The sequence below is a fragment of the Nipponia nippon genome, unplaced genomic scaffold (assembly GCF_047370975.1).
Source record: "Nipponia nippon isolate SJK-2023a ecotype South Korea unplaced genomic scaffold, ASM4737097v1 scaffold_22, whole genome shotgun sequence".
Taxonomy (NCBI): Eukaryota; Metazoa; Chordata; class Aves; order Pelecaniformes; family Threskiornithidae; genus Nipponia; species Nipponia nippon.
The window spans coordinates 1,290,677-1,307,156 of NW_028262339.1; the positions used below are offsets into that span (position 1 = coordinate 1,290,677).

General features: G+C 45.4%; 1 protein-coding gene across 1 annotated transcript in view; it reads left to right on the top strand.

Annotated features, from left to right (window-relative positions):
* The window catches only part of LOC148055419 (uncharacterized), a 65,773-nt gene extending 54,176 nt beyond the window's left edge, over positions 1-11,597 (top strand). The window contains exon 3 of the mRNA XM_087760266.1: positions 10,960-11,597. Coding sequence (XP_087616392.1) covers positions 10,960-11,511 — 552 coding nt within the window. The 3' untranslated portion in view covers positions 11,512-11,597. The remainder of the gene's footprint in view (positions 1-10,959) is intronic.
* The last annotated feature ends 4,883 nt before the right edge of the window (positions 11,598-16,480 follow it).

The window sequence follows — 16,480 nt, forward strand, 5'->3', positions numbered from 1 at the left end:
ATATCTCCACTGGCTCAATTGAAGTTTCCGTAGTGGGTGCCCAAATTTATTGGATTACACATATAATAATGTGGACCTATTTATTTTCACAAAAAGGTAGGCAGTTTCACAGTGAAAACCCATTTTTTTTCAAGAGCCCAATCAGTAAGAGGAAATCCATCAATATATTTTGTTTGTGGATGAAGTAACCTAATAATAATGTGTAACTAAAGTAACCTAATAATAACAGCATCTCCTTTCGGGTAACTTTTTTCTTTTGCGGTTTATCCACAAAGGGTAATGTCCTCTCTTCCCTTTTGGCTTGGTATTCTTTTAACTGCCTCAGCGCTAGAATTGCATCACCAACTGCTGTCCCCTGGGCACCTCCCAGGATCAATATGATGTTCCCTTTAAGACAAAAAGGTGCCCTGACTAAGTCTGGATAGCATTCCTGAGGTAAATACCTTTGAGTCGGGGCTAATGAAGGCAGGGTTATAAATACCTTGTTGAATAGCCAATTCTCTCAAATATTGCCCCCCTGCCCCCACATCTATATGCTTCCGTGTCACCATTCTGTCATTCCAATCAAATGGGGAGGGGTGTTGTGTTTTCACTGCCCCCCGCAACCATTCCCAAAGAGAATAACTCGCATTTCCATTTGCCCGGGTCCTTTTTAATCGTTGCGTCACCACTGAATGTTGGGAAACTGCTCCCAGGCGCACTACTTCTTGGGACTCAGTTGTACACTCTCCCCTACTTGGTCCCACACTCGCAGTAACCACTGTCCCATTCTCTCCCCGGAGTTCTGCCGATATGAGTCTGCCACATTCTGCAGCTCATCCTGAGTGTAGTCCCACGCTGATATTGCATGCTGCAGTGCCCCAGGGGGTCCTTTTGCTTTATTAATAACCAAAGGGCGCACAGGGATTGCTCTACCATTTTCATCCTTGGACCCTCCAGTCCATTCCTCAGCAGAGGAATTCCAGCTGCCGCTGTCCCCATAATCACTGGGGTAACTGACTGCTCGATTCCTATGCCCCCATTGCCCAGTGCGGGCACTCTGACCCTTCCTCACTGTGTGTACTTGGGTTTCCAGCATGTCCCTCTGTACCTGGGCTTCCAACCTCTCCAAGCACCACTGGGTCTCCAAACTTTTGAGTTGCACTTGCCATTCCTTGTTTTTCTTTCGTTCATTTTTCTAGGATTTCCCACAGTCACGGTAGGCAAGTTAACAATAACCAGATACAACAGAATATGTTTATCAAAATCATTGCAAGAGATGCAGGTCTGGGTCTTCTGAAACATATTTTGAGTAGCTCTGGTCATGGGAAATCTCCATATTCATATTTTACAAAATGCATCACCATCTGGGCATTTTGTACTAAATCGTTAGAATACAGTTTTAAAAGTTGTTTATAAGGTAGTACCTTGTTACGGTGATGTAGGAAAAAGACACAGCGGGATCTGCAGGCTGTGGAGAGGGGATGCTTCAGTTGTGGACGTTCGCTGGTCTTGGAGAAACATGGGCCCTAGGGAACCAGTCACTTGAGTAAACACTTAGAAATGTTTCCTTGGCTAGGGGTCTGCTGAAAAAAAACAAGCAAGCTGTTCAGTGTCCATCTTCACATCTGGTCGAAGAGCATGTGTCTTCTCTGGTTTATTTCTGTCATGTTGTCAAATACACCGTACACGATCATATTAATGGTGGTGGTCAAGGCCCCTGCAAAGAGTACTTCTCCTCTCAGGTTTCCTGTTTTAATTGGGCATAGTGATCAGAACATTCTTTGTCTGGAGACAGGTCAACAGCGAACAGGGTATAGCCATGGGTGAACTCTTCCCTGTCAACCAGCAGGGAATGGTCTTTCATATGGCAGCCGATTGTCTGAACGAGCTGCATGTATAATCTCACACAGCAGCCACTCTCGAAATCAGGCTGCAGCAGTTTTGTTTGTGTTTGTTCACCATCCACACAGAGGGCCACAAAATTTATATCATAATGTTTAAAGTTGTAAAGGTTCTTCACATAATTGTCACTAAAAGTGCCATTATCTACAAATCCAGTCACAACAAGCTTGGGTACCTGGCCCAGAAACAAATTTTCCTGGCTGCTGACATGACTGCTGGTCAGTATGCTGAACACTTTCATGCCCACCCGGTCCACCAGGTATTTAGTGTTGGCCATGAGTAATGCCTCAGCATGCCCCAAAGGCACTCCAGGCACCACCCGCACCTTCTTCATAAACAGCTCTGGCTTATCAGTGGGTCCCCCAGCATAACGTCCAGCTGGCTGAAAATAGAGGCCAGTGGGTAATTCATGAGACCCACGGCCTCACCAGCTCTGAAGTTTGAACTTTCAGCTTTTACAATCTTGCAGCCAAGTTACAGCAGAGTGTTGTTCAGATCTGTGTAATCTTCCCCATTCCTAGCTATGAAAAAGTCCAGAGGTGCAGACTCTGCAATAGCCAAAAGTGGAGGCGCCTCAGTAAACAGGCTTTTCTCAATGCTGGTCTGTGTCACAGACACTTCAAACAAATCCAGCTCAGATTTGGTACATTCTTCTGAGCAGGCATGAACAGAAACCATCCGTTTTAAAATATATTTCCTTTTCTAGTGGTAGAACGGGACCTCTTTCTCTGGGATTTCTGTTTCTTTTGCATGGTTCGGCCCGGCTTGTTTTTTTTTCTTCTTCCTGTCCTGGTCAGACTGTTGTCTGGTGCCCCACTTCCTTTGTCTTTTACAGGGCTGGGGCGGACCTTCCCTCTGGGGGCGTGACATGGCTTGCTTTCTTTTAAGGCTTTTTCTTTGAATATAAGCAAGTCCCTGTCACATCCCACCTGGGGGAAGGGGGAAGGAGTGACTAAGATTCGCAAATGCTCTCCGTGTGGATTAAGGTGAGCCAATGCTCAAGGCCCGTACACAAATACCAGCTTTAATGGAAAGCTTCTATAGCAACAAATATTGAGCACGAATATTCGATACCGGCCAGCCCTCTCATGATTATATCTACCCCAGCTATGCGGCTAAGCTATGCGGCTTTATGGAAAATCGAGGTAGGCCGTGCAGTACTTAACTACAATTTAACAACTTTTAATAACCTTAGGAGAAGTGAAAGAGAGAGAGGGAGAGAGAGAGAAAGAGGAAAGAAGAGGAGAATCACCAGTCCTGGATCCAGCGTTGGACCTGCCAACGGGGGTATTCGGTGGGTAAAAGAGGGCAAGAGAGAGTGAGAGTCCCCATTTATAGATTTCAGTCTCTGGAATTCTGGAACCTTCTCTCATCCGAGTTCCAGGAGTGGTAGAGATACCAGTCGAATTAAGAGGGGCAACCAACAGAAGTGATACCAGGACCCTCCCCCAGGCCGTATGTGTGTGGGGGAATAAGTGCTTCATAGGCTTCATAGACCGAGGGGGAGGGTCCCCGCCTTCGCAGGACTCCCTCCCTCACCCCCACTCCAGGTACTGTCTGGTCCTGGGTCCTAGCGACCGTTGCTCTGCATTGTGGTTTTAGCACCAAGGCTGTTTGAGACATCTCGTTGTTTTGCAATAGCAGTTCTCTACAGTCCCGAGCCCTCCTCATTTGACAGCATTTCCAACTTGTCCACAACAACCTTGGAAACATAGCCAAACACATTTTTTGCAATATCTTGAGCAGTGTTTTTAATGTGTGGCGTAACAATTTCCAAACACCATTTCAAAAGCGGGACAGCCTTTCTAAACAGGCTACAGAATATTACCTCCAACGCCCACACCGTTCATCACAAGAATACGTTGAAAACTAGGGAGACCATTGCCAGCCTGGGCTCTGTAATAATTCACGTACAAAGATGGGTCCCCATAATTTTTTACCACTACCATTTTGGTGTGCTTTCTTAAAATAGGCTTCTGGGGCTGAAGATGCAGCTTGACAATCACCTTCCCAAAGGAAAATGAGATGTGCTTGTTCTGGTCAGTCTTTATTTCAGTGCTGTTCAGGTTGATGTGCTGGCAGTTTACCAGCAAGTAGTGTGGCTTATATGTCACCATAATGATCTCGTCGTTATTACTGCCAGTTGGAACACAGCAAAATAAAGGAAGTGCAAAGTCCCTGACAAGCTGGTGCTCTACAAGGTTCATGTAGAGGTAGAGTGAGTTAAATCCTCTGGTGATGTCCGCCACAGAGGGAAATTTCTTAGCAGCAGCCCCCAGAGAAGCCCCCCAAATATGTGCTAGATTCCCAGTTGTAGAAAAAAGTATAAGGCTTCTCATCCTTTTTGAGCTTTGTTTTCCTTATGATGGGGTCATAGACCAGGCCCACTGCTGGAGAGTCGACAGCTGAAGCTTTTGTGGGGGTTAATAAGATGGTTCATGTGTTCCACTAACATGGAGAGGGATGGATAATAGCCTTTCCGCAAAGTATACTGCCATGTCTTGCCCTGCAGCACTATTTCAAAGATGATGTCTTCATTGATGCTATTCCAGCTGTGTGTATTTCCAACACCCCACCTCCCACTTCCCAGAGAGCTCCAGGAGTCTCACCAGATGTATGGCGAAGTTCAAGCTGGTGTTTTGTGGGAAGATTTTGGTGCTAGCATTGCTGGGCAGTGTGATGTGGAAACCTCCGTCTGCCATTCTTCTTTTTCCCCCTGCTCCACTTGATGTCTTGGACTTGGGAGACTTCTGTCCAACTGCTAGATCTCTGAAGCCAGCCACAGCACTTCACCAGCAGCTGTTTCTTTCTTCTTTTCCCTTCTGCAGAAATGATCTTCTCAATTTTGTACCTTCTGTCCTTGTCAGCATTCACTTTTTGAAGTTCTTCAGGGTAAAATGTCCCCTCTATTGCTTTGTAACCATAGTCTATTAAGCAGAAAACAGGTATCTGTCCCCTTCTCACAATTTCAGCTATTATGAAAATTCCATCTGTGAACCTCTGCTCATAACCTTTCTCAAAACTCTCTTTTGTTCTAGACACCCTGATGTGGTCTCCTTTTTTGAGCAGAGGCGCAGATTGTTTAATTTTAAGCACACCTGCATATGCAGTTTTCCAAACCCTTGCAGAGTTTGAAGTGTTCACATCCACATGCCTGGCTCTGATAGTTCTGTGGAAGCTATGGTTATAGCTTTTTATAAACTCTGATAACACATCAATGTAGCGAAAAGCGTTGTGTGCTGTAAAATATTTCCACATCTTGGTTTTGAGTGTTCTGTTAAAACACTCTGTGATGGAGGCTTTTGCTTCATTATTAGTAACAAAATGGTGAACATTACACTGCTTTAAAAGCTTGTTTAAAGGCTGGCTTAAAAATTCTTTTCCCCGGTCAGTCTATAATTTCTGAGGCTTGCGCGCCCCGCTAAAAATTATTTTTAGAGCCCTGGCTATTTCAGAACCTGTTTTGTCTTTTAGACCAACGGCCCAGGCAGGCTTGGACAATACGTCTGTCACCGTTAAGATGTACTTAACACCATCATTGTTTCTGGAAAACTATTGCATATCCACCAAGTCTGCCTGCCATTGTACATCCATCCACCTGTGCCACAATCACCCTGTTTCTTTTAAAATGCTTTCTTGCAGCCTTGTGTAAGCTGTAAGCAGCCTTGTGTAAGCTGTAAGCGTCCTTGCTTGCAAGCCAGGTTGCCACTTGGCTTCTGTTCAGATCGGAAATTCACCTTTTAGCAGCTTCAAAAGGGGGATTTGTACCTGTAGCGGTCACAGTCATCACAACCTATGAGGGTTACTTGACCCACAGGTGTATAAAGATCGTGACCGTGGGGTTCTCCGGATTCTGCAATACACAAGGATACGGAGGTCTGGGTTTCTGTGAATTTCTTTATTACAAATTACTACAAAACTGCTATTAGTAAAAACATATATATATATGTATATAAACTGCAAGTCACTACAAAATTACCACTAGGAAAGCAAGTGTGTGTATATATGTGTGTGTGTGTGTGTATAAAACAAGAGCAAAGCAAATATATGTATATTACAAGTTATTATAGAATTAAACTAGTGAAGCAAGTATATACTTATGAAACTTTACCTGTGCGTGCCTATAAATATTTTATGTGAAGTGCTACCAGTACGACGCTCACCAAACCGCTCCCAGAAGTGGGGCTAATGGATGATGGAAAAAGTCTCACTTCAAAGATGATCCGTGTCACAGAGTCCAGAGTCAGCCAGGCAATCCCCAGCGAGGGTCTGGTCTGTCTGGGAGATCTCATGCAGAGAGGCTCTTGCAGAGAAGCTCTTACAGAGCTGTTCTTGCAGAGAAGCTCATTTTGGGTAGGTAGCGAGTTACTTTTTATACCTTTTTAGTGTAGCTACATAAGTGAGTGTAGGACATCAGTTCCCAGAATAGTTGTTCCTGACTCCTGTTTTCTGGGGATAATAAGGGATGTGGAAAATCCACCTAATTCCTCAGGCTTCAGCCCATCTCTGTATATCTTTACTTTTACAATGTGATCCATTGTCTGACTGAATCTCAGAGGGTAGAGGTAGGTGTGTAAACCATTGTCGTAATAAAAAAAAATACACATTTCGCACTAGTCTGAGGACATGGGTAGGCCATACCTAAACCGCTGACAATCTCTACCCCGGGTTAAAATGTATTCCCATTTATTACATCCACATGCACACAAAACAGAGAGCCTTCATCCAGGAAAGAGTTAGAAAGGAATTTAATAAGAAGATAGGACAGGCTGCGCTGATCAGGCACAGGACATGGCCAGACAAGTGTACTGACCGGCAAGCTATTTATACACAGCTGGCCCTTTTTATCCTCATACTCATCTATTTTCCCGCAGTTGTTCCTCCCCAAATCACCTATATCCTTCCCTTTTCCTGCCTGTGGTTCCTTCCCTAAATATCTCATAATAAGTTTTGCGCAATCCCCAAATGCTCTTCCCCTGCATCCCATAATGTGTCCCATACCCCTAAGCAGTAACCCCCCTCAGGCCAAAAAGTGCTCTGTTGTTGACTCATCTTGATGGGTGTCACACCTGGACTCTGGGGCTGAGGCTCTTCTGGGACAGCCCTGGGAGGGTCATGGACAGGGTATGCCTTCCTTGTGAGTCTGTAATTTGGGTTCCCACCAGCTGGGGTGCTTCTGTGCTCCTCTGGGCTTGTGGAGATGGGCCTTTGATGGGCTGAGAGCTCCTGTGATGGGCCTGGGAGGAGCCAGGACAGGGTATTATTTGGGCTTCCCCGGCCCCCCACCATTGTCCCTCTGTGCTCCTTTGTGGGTGTGCAGATGAGTTTTTATCACACGACCTAATGTTGCAAGAGAGGATTGATAGTCTAGACATAGGACTTGTCCAATATATGTCAGCAGAAGCAATGACAGGTGGCAAAATCAGGAAGATTGGGGCCAGACTTTTTATTGCCTGTAGCGATAGGACAAGGGGTAATGGTTTTAAACTAAGAGAAGGTAGATTCAGACAACACCTGTGGTGGTAGGATTTGAGGCCCTCAGGCTTTCATTTGTTCACTTTACTAGCACTTGTCTGGGGGAGGGCGAATCTTTTGCCTTTGTGATTGGTAAACTGAGGCACAGAAAGATTAAGTGATGTGTCCAAGGTCACACAGGATGCTTGTAGTGGAGAAAGGAATTGACTGAGTTTTATTTATGCACAATCCATTCGATTACACCACATTTCTATTCTGATTATGAAGCTTAAATACATGGTTATATCAACAATGAAAAAAAATTGTTATATAACTTGTCCTCTCCAGTATGCAGACCATGAGAAATCTAACTGTGGTTTTTATCTAAGAATACATTCATGTATAATGGAATAATTCTGTGCAAAATGTATTTATATGCACACACACACTCATGCATACATATACACATTTTACATACACACACACACACACAAATTATGAATTGCACTCTAGAGACAGAAAAATTGCTTTGTCAAATACATTTCTGATCACAGTTGCATGATATCCCTAGAAACAAGGATAAAAGCAGACAATACCACTCCTTAAGAGAGTATCACATTGCTGAACCATATAAAATTGGCTTGATTGGAGTTAGTGGATGTTGCTGTGCATTTAGCAGTCTTGTTACTGTCTGGTTCATCTCATATGTAACTTGGTTAAGCAATGCCTCATCCGTAAATGAGGCTAATAGGTTAAAAGCTGTATTAATATTAATGAGCATGTCTCCAAATAATAGTTCTGCTTACAATGCAACATTCCTCAATCCATCTGCCACTTTGCCATTACTTCCCTTCTCTGAGGTTTGCTTAGTTGCATAGTACAAGTTCTTCTTCATCACTGGAGACTGTATACTCTATACAGTATTGAATAATATATATTCCAGTCTTTAGTTTATTACTATGCTTAGTGCCTTTTAAAAAGTGCAACTTCCAGTCAAAACATAGAACAGGAAGTCAAAGTAAGTACAGATGGATGAAGAAATGTTTTACAGAAAATTATAACACCATTTTGCAGGAAATTCTTTCCCGTTTCAGAAACATGGGAAGATAAAACTTAAGAGCAGCCTGTTCCAATGAGCAGAAAGTCAGGCAAAAATGCCAGGAGGCCTGCATGGATGAACAAGGAGCTCCTGGCCAAACTCAAACACAAAAAGGAAGTATACAGAGGGTGGAAGCAAGGATGCCTCTAGCTCTTGTGTTTCAGATGTCCTGTCTGAGGGCTGCAGGAGGGCAGCCCTTCTCTTCCATTTCCCTTTAACCCTTTGAGCTGATCCACCTGTAAACCAGTGTGGTGAGTTGACCTTGGCTAGCTGCCAGGTGCTCACCAAGCCGCTCTAGCATTCCCCCTCTTTCTTCACTGACCTTGGTGTCTGCATAGTTGCTTCTCTCACATTCTTCTCGCTCCTCTCTCTCACAGCTGCTGCTGCGCCATGTTTTTTATCCTTTCTTAAATATGTTATCACAGAGGCGCTACCACCTTCGCTGATTGGCTCAGCTTTGGCCAGCGGCGGGTCCGTCTTGGAGCCAGCTGGAACTGGCTCTGTCCGACATGGGGGCAGCTTCTGGCATCTTCTCACAGAAGCCACCCCTGCAGCACCCCCTGCTACTAAAACCCTGCCACGTAAGCCCAATACAACCAGACATTAGACCAAACTTTGGTATCCTTTTGTAAATCAGATGGGGGTGGCGCATTTTGAATGGGTGAGGGCGGCATGTCAAGGGGTGGCTCGGCACCCCCTGGCCATTGGATATTGTACTCTGTCAATTTCCCTGTAAGTCCTGTTCTCCCCTCGACCCAGCCGCGACGTGCTATGTGCATTACCATCTTCTGGATTGTACTGGAGTGTGCAATTCCCTGGGGAACGGGAGCAGACGCTCTGATTCTTTTGAGGATGGGGAACGGGGTCTGTATTTCTAAGGGCGCGTCTAATGCGAAGAGTTCTGTATCTAATAGGACTACATAAGTAGCCAGCAGTGATTTTTCCCAGGGTGAGTACCGTGATTGTGAACCTTGCCACCCCTTTGACCTGAACCGTACGGGAGTCAATTGGGCCTTATTGGGAGCTCATTGCCACAATCCCCATTGATATCCTTTTTCTGCGAGTCCTATATGTAGGCTAAAGGGGGCCCCTGGTATTATTGGGCCCATAGCCTGATTTTCTAAAACATTGCGTATTAATAAACGAAGCACCTCTTCATGAGTAACTGTCCATTCCCAGGTAGCACGCTTCTTCAACAGATCATATAAGGGTCGAGCAATTATACTGAACCTTGGAATATGGGCTCGCCAGAATCCTAAAGTTCCTAGGGCTTGTCGGAGCTCCTTCTTATTGGAGGGTGAGCTCAACTTGGATATTTGCTGCAAGGTATCAGAGGGAATACACTGCCTGCCACTTTGCCAAGTTATGCCTAAAAATTGAACCGTTTGGCTAGGTCCCTGTCATTCAGCTTCAGGGATAGTAATTCCCTTATTTTCCAGATGGACCAGGATGCGATCACGCATTCTTTGGACCTTATTGAGGTAATCCCCTCCAATTAAAATGTCATCTATATATTGATATACTGTCACCCCTGGTTCCTGTGGGACTTGTTCTATTTCCCGAGCTAAGGCCTGATGTGACAATGTAGGGCTATGTTTGAATCCTTGGGGTAATCGGGTAAAAGTGTACTGTGTTCTGCCCCGAGTGAAAGCAAATCTCTCTTGATCCTCAGGTTGTAATGGGACCATGCAAAGCGCATCCTTTACATCCAGGACTGCCATCCAAGGATGGGCTGCTTGCTCTATAGTGAAAACAAGATCTGTGATAGATGGGACGGCAGCGTGTAAGGGTCCAGTATTTTCATTCAGTTTACGATAATCTACTGTCAAACGCCAGGTGCCATTAGGCTTATGGACAGGCCACACAGGGTAGTTATACGGGGAATGAGTTTTCTGAATAATACCCTGTTGTTCTAAATCCTGAATAAGACTAGTTATGCCTAGTGAGGCTTCGGAGCTAATATGATATCGTTGTACATGAGTCAAGGCACTTTTAGGCAATTTAGGCGCGGCATGTGATAAAAAGGCACTAGACCCCTCGGTTGGTATTTTATCTATGGAGACTGTGGAGTTTTGAATCCAAGGGTTTGGCGCCCAAGTGCCTAATAGTTTGGAATTTTAATTTTAATATACCCAGGGTTTCTTTGTCCTGCCCCCATCAAGGTTTCTTTGTCCTGCCAACTACTCCCCATCAAGGAGGTTTTCCAGTTAAGGAGATATCCTTTGTCAGTATGTTTACCAGGTCACCTTTGTGGCTGCTCTGTCAGTACCCCAAAGCTTCCCACCTCCCCAGGAGCATAGTAATCTCTTTTAACAGAAGCAGCGGCATAGACATGTCTACCAACACGCTGCTACTTCACACATCTATGAAATGAAACACTGGACAATCATTTTAACTCAAGTACGGAGAAACTTTATTAAAAAGGCATGAGGGGAGTTGGTTGCCAGTCAGCCTTCTCCAGGATTTTTCCTTTTTTTCCTTGAACACTACTGTCACTTCTATGTCTGTTCTCCTTTCTTTAGCTGCTGCAGGCCCAGACAGGAATGCAGACAAGTCACGGCACGCTTCTGACTTCTCCCCCTCAGTCCTCAATACCCAAAGCATGGGGAAGGCAGGAGCCTAGTTTCGTGGGTAAAAACTTTAAAGGGTCTATGACTGTCGAGGACTGTTATGGAACCAGAATTGTCTCGACATTGCCGTTCTACCGCCATCTTCTGGTTTCGACATCCAGCCCCCGACGAAACCACCACAGGATGCCCATGCAGAGACCAGGACACGAAAGGCGGGACCATGGACTGCACGCACGCCTGCGCAGAGGCCAGGACGCGAAAGGCAGAGGCCAGGACGCGAAAGGCGGGGCCATGGACTGCACGCACGCCTGCGCAGACACCAGGGCGCGAAAAGCAGAAGCGCAAACTGCATGTACGCAGACCCATTCTGCGCATGTGCATGGCCCTATAAAAGGACCGCGTGCGCCTTTTGAGGCTCTCTTTCTCTTCTCGTCATACCCCGCGCACCTCCTTGGAAGCTGCTCCTGCGGACACAGAGGCTGGACCGACTGGACCTTTGATTGACAGGACAACACCGGACTCGGAGTGGCGGTAGCTAGTTCCCCTATGTGGCTCTCTTCTCACCCGCCTGAGCACGCTCTTTCTCTCTTTTTTCTCTCCTTTTCTCTCTTTCTTCCCCCCCCCCGTCTTCCTACGGGGTCCTCACCCCTTCGTTCGCCAAAATAAAGTCAAAAGGTTGTACGGCATTTGACCTCGTTTGCGTCTTAATCTCGTCCTTGGGATCGTATCGAAACCTCCCCCGACTTTGGATCGGGACAATGACATATACTCAGGCTGGGTACTACTATGCACATGATGTGACAGGAATGGCTCACAAAATCAGGAGAGGCCGGGAAGAGGCCCTGGTCCTCATGGGGAATTTCAACCACCTCGATATCCGCTGGAGGGACAACGCAGTGGGGCATAAGCAATCCAGGAGGTTCCTGGAGAGCATCAATGACAACTTCCTGACCCAAGTGATAGAGGAGTCAATGAGGAGAGGTGCTCTACTGGAACTCATACTCCTATACCTCATGGGGATGTGAAGGTCAAAGGCAGCCGTGGCTGCAGTGACCATGAGATGATGGAGTTGAGGATCCTGAGAGGAGGGAGCAGGGCAAAAAGCAGGCTCACAGCCCTGAACTTCAGGAGAAACTTTGGCCTCTTCGGGGATCTGCTTGGTAGAGTCCCAAGGGACAAGGCCCTGGAGGGAAGAGGGGCCCAAGAAAGCTGGTTAATATTCAAGCATCACCTCCTCCAAGCTCAAGAGCGATCCATCCCAACGAGCAGGAAGTCAGGCAAAAATGCCAGGAGGCCTGCGTGGATGGACAAGGAGCTCCTGGCTGTGCTGGTTTTGGCAGGGATAGAGTTAATTTTCTTCATAGTAGCTAGTATGGGGCTATGTTTTGGATTTGTTTTTGTTATTGCTGAGCAGTGCTTACACAGAGTCAAGGCCTTTTCTGCTTCTCACACCACCCCACCAGCGAGTAGGCTGGGGGTGCACAAGAAGTTGGGAGGGGACACGGCTGGGACAGCTGACCCCAACTGACCAAAGGGATATTCCAGACCATATGATGTCATGCTCAGCATATAAAGCTGGGGGAAGAAGAAGGAAGGGGGAGCGTTCGGAGTGATGGCGTTTGTCTTCCCAAGTAACCATTACGCGTGATGGAGCCCTGCTTTCCTGGGGATGGCTGCACACCTGCCTGCCGATGGGAAGTAGTGAATGAATGCCTTGCTTTGCTTGCGCGCATGGCTTTTGCTTTACCTATTAAACTGTCTTTATCTCAACCCACGAGTTTTCTTGCTTTTACTTTTCCAGTTCTCTCCTCCGTCCCACTGTGGGGGAGTGAGCGAGCGGCTGTGTGGTGCTTAGTTGCTGCCTGGGGTTAAACCACGACACTGGCCAAACTCAAACACAAAAAGGAAGCATACAGAGGGTAGAAGCAAGGATGAGTAACCTGGAAGGAATACAGAGGCACTGTCTGAGCATGCAGGGATGGGGTTAGGAAAGCCAAAGCCCAAATGGAATTGAATCTGGCCAGGGATGTCAAAGGGAACAAGAAGGGCTTCTCTGAGTACATAGGTGAGAAAAGGAAGGCTAGGGAAAATGTGGGCCCGCTGCTGAGTGAGACATGGTGACATGGGACGTGGCAAAGGCTGACGTACCGAATGCCGCCTTTGCCTCAGTCTTTACTAGGAATCCCAGGTCCCAGAGACCAGGGGGAAAGCCTGGAGCAAGGACAGACGTACCCTTGTTGGAGGAGGATCAGGTCAGGGAATACTTAAGCAAACTGGACATACATAAGTCCATGGGCCCTGATGGGATGCACCCAGGAGGGCTGAGGGAGGTGGCAGATGTCATTGCAAGGCCACTCTCAATAATGGCACAATCATGGCAACTGGGAGATGTGCCTGGGGAATGGAGAAAAGCAAATGTTGCTCCTACCTCCAAGAAGGAGGACCCAGGGAGCTACAGGCCGGTCAGCCTCACCTCGATCACTGGGAAGGTGATGGACAAGAAGGTGACTGGGAGTAGTCAGCATGTCTTCACTAAGAGGAAGGCACAGTTAGCAGAAAAAAGTGGAAGCTACCCTGACTGCTTAGGATTTAAAGTCAATAATCATATATTTGTGTCAGCTTTTTTAAAAAATAGCCTTCTATTTCTAGCCCAAACCAGCATACTACTACTAAAAAGCAGGCTGTACCTATATTAACTTTCTTTCTCTAGTATTAATAAGCTCTGCAAAGATACATTCTTGGCATTAACTACTTCAGTTAGTTAAAAAATAACCCTCGCAGTAGCTTTTTAAACCATGTGAACTGCTTTAAGTAAATCAGAGAAGGGTTTGCTTCAGATGGTGGTAAACTACTACCAGGAGGAGAGGAGGTATGAATGAAGAAAGTAAAAGCCAGATGAAGCAGCTACAGGAGTAACACATTATGGAATAAGGGTGTTTCTGGGTTTGTGTTGGATATTTGGGAATGGAAATGTTACAATTCCAAGAGTAAGTAAATTCTTGCCTATTGTTGTTTTTATTGTTTGGCATGGGTGTGACAGAGTTGTTTCCTGTACTAAAGTGACAGCAATTAAAGATTTATTAAATAGACCAGCTGAGGACAAAGCACGATGGTGGGGGGATTTTATCCTGCATAGAAACACACTGGAATACATAGATATTTTGGGGTAGAGTTTGCTGCAAGCTAAAAATAGGAGTAGTTGCTTCTAGGCAACTGTATTCACCCACTAGCACGACATCATGGAAGTGCAGCTTGTTTAGCACCTGCTCAGTGACCAAGAAAAGGGGTGTTGAACCTCACCCTTACCCTCCCTTACCTTGGGTGGAGAGAGACGCTGTCGTCACCCTAGAGCTTGGGGGAAAGCAGGGATGTGGTAGAGGCATCCTTGAAGGATCAGTGATATCTGGGCAATTCTGGAAGATGAGCCTTTTGAGGCTATCAGCTAGAGGTGACTGACATCTGAGAGCTATACTGAACTAAACACGGCTCAGCACTGCCTTTACCAGTGTAGGAGCCAGGAGGGCTGGGTCTGGGGCCTGGCACTATCATTGCTGTGTCTTGCGATCAGAGGCAATTTAGGACAAAGCTGATGTGCTGCACTTGATGTTGTGCCTCTGTCCCTGGAAGCATAACTGCACAGTGGGTGGCTGCTCCTTCACCCATGCTCTGTATGATCTGCTGTACCACTCTTTAAAATGCAGCTTTTTAACTTGGATCATTTGGACAAAACCAAACAAGGGAGCAATTGCATATGTTAGGATGGAGGAGGTGGAAAAATTAGGGCTGGAGAAGTAACAAGTACCTGGGGGTAGTAACCTAATAATACAGCTCAGCTAGAGTCAGGACAGCACAGCTGTGTCCTCACCCTTTCTGTGCTTTGGCTTTGTCTCTGTTCAACAGGGACAGCAACACATTCATAAAAGGCTCTAGGAAATAAAAAGGAAGAGGGATGTAAAAGTTCTCATGTTTCATTGGTATAACCTTTGGCCTCCAGCAATAATTTGTACATGAAAGTTAAATACCTCTATTTACTGAAGGTTGGTCCACACTGAGAGATGACTCTGTGCCGACATATGATTCACTCCCACCAAATGACAAACTGTTAAACACAACAACCTTTGCTTATGTTAAGTGCCTAATGCTGAGTTAATTAACATGTACCTCGAGGCCACTTCCTAACATAATATAATTTCCAACCTCTAGCTTAGAAAATCTTGCTGAGGAATCGGTGAACTATTCTCACTGTTGATTATTTATTGCCAGGTGACTACATGTAAGAGACCAAGTTACTAATGTCAGCTAAAACCCTATCTTAAATCAAACATAAACCCATTACTGCTATTCTCACCAGCCTGCAGGTTGGGGGCTCAGACCTAGCTAGCAAACCTTGAAGCCATGATGGCAAACGTCAACCTTTGCATCACTGCTGGATGCTTGAAGTTACCAGCCAATTCATCTCAGCACCAAGACTGAAGCTGCAATTCCACAGCAACCCATGCTAATCTATGTGTGATGGTCTCATCTCTTCTTCCTGTCCCTGCCTCTTCCTTGCACTAAATCCAGTATTCACTGAAATCTCCATGAGCTGTTGCAGTGACTAAACTGGCAGAAAAACATCCAAGTTTTTTTTCTTATGTGGTCAGAAAGTGAACTGCTAGCAGAAGTACATGAATCAATATGGATATTGTCCATCAGATGAGTCCATTACAGCAATCAAGGGAATCAATTCAGTCTCCCTCTAAAGCTGACTGAAAGGGATCAAGTTTTTCCCAGGGTCATAAATCTACTTTCCCCTCATAAATCCCATGGTACTTCAAATACAACTAAGGAGAATCTACTTTAATCTAATCCTGTTTAAACCTAGTTTGACCTGGTATCCCAGAGGCATTATCAAAGTCAAATGGATCAGTGCACAAACCATTTCACAGTGTAACAATGTAAATATAAAGCTAACCAGAGTACACTATTGTAAAGAGTAGATAAATGCGAATGAGATACAATGAATGAAATTGCTTTTCATCTCCTCAGATCTGTGTTCTGTTCTCAGTGATATTACAACTGAAGATTCACAATAGGACATCATCCTGTCTCACTATACTGAAAATTCACTAGTCAGGCAAAAATATTAGAGAGGCATTGCAGTTCTCTGAAGATGAGTGCTCTGAGCTGCAGGGAGTGTCTCTCCACCTACGTTTGCCATACAGTAGCTTCGTTTGTACTTCTCTCACAAAAGAGTACACCAACAAACTGAAAACCATCCCCACCAAAATGCTTTGAGGAAACAAAATATATTAACTAAATGTACAGACTGTGTGAATAAAATCTAAAAGTAAAAATCAACCAATAAGAGGAGTCCAAATATGCATAGTTAAATATACCTCTGTAGCATTTTTATAACACCTTTCAGGCACTGGCTGTATTTTAGATAAAGGGCCTGAGAATCATTACCTCTGTTGTTACAGTGGAAAAATGA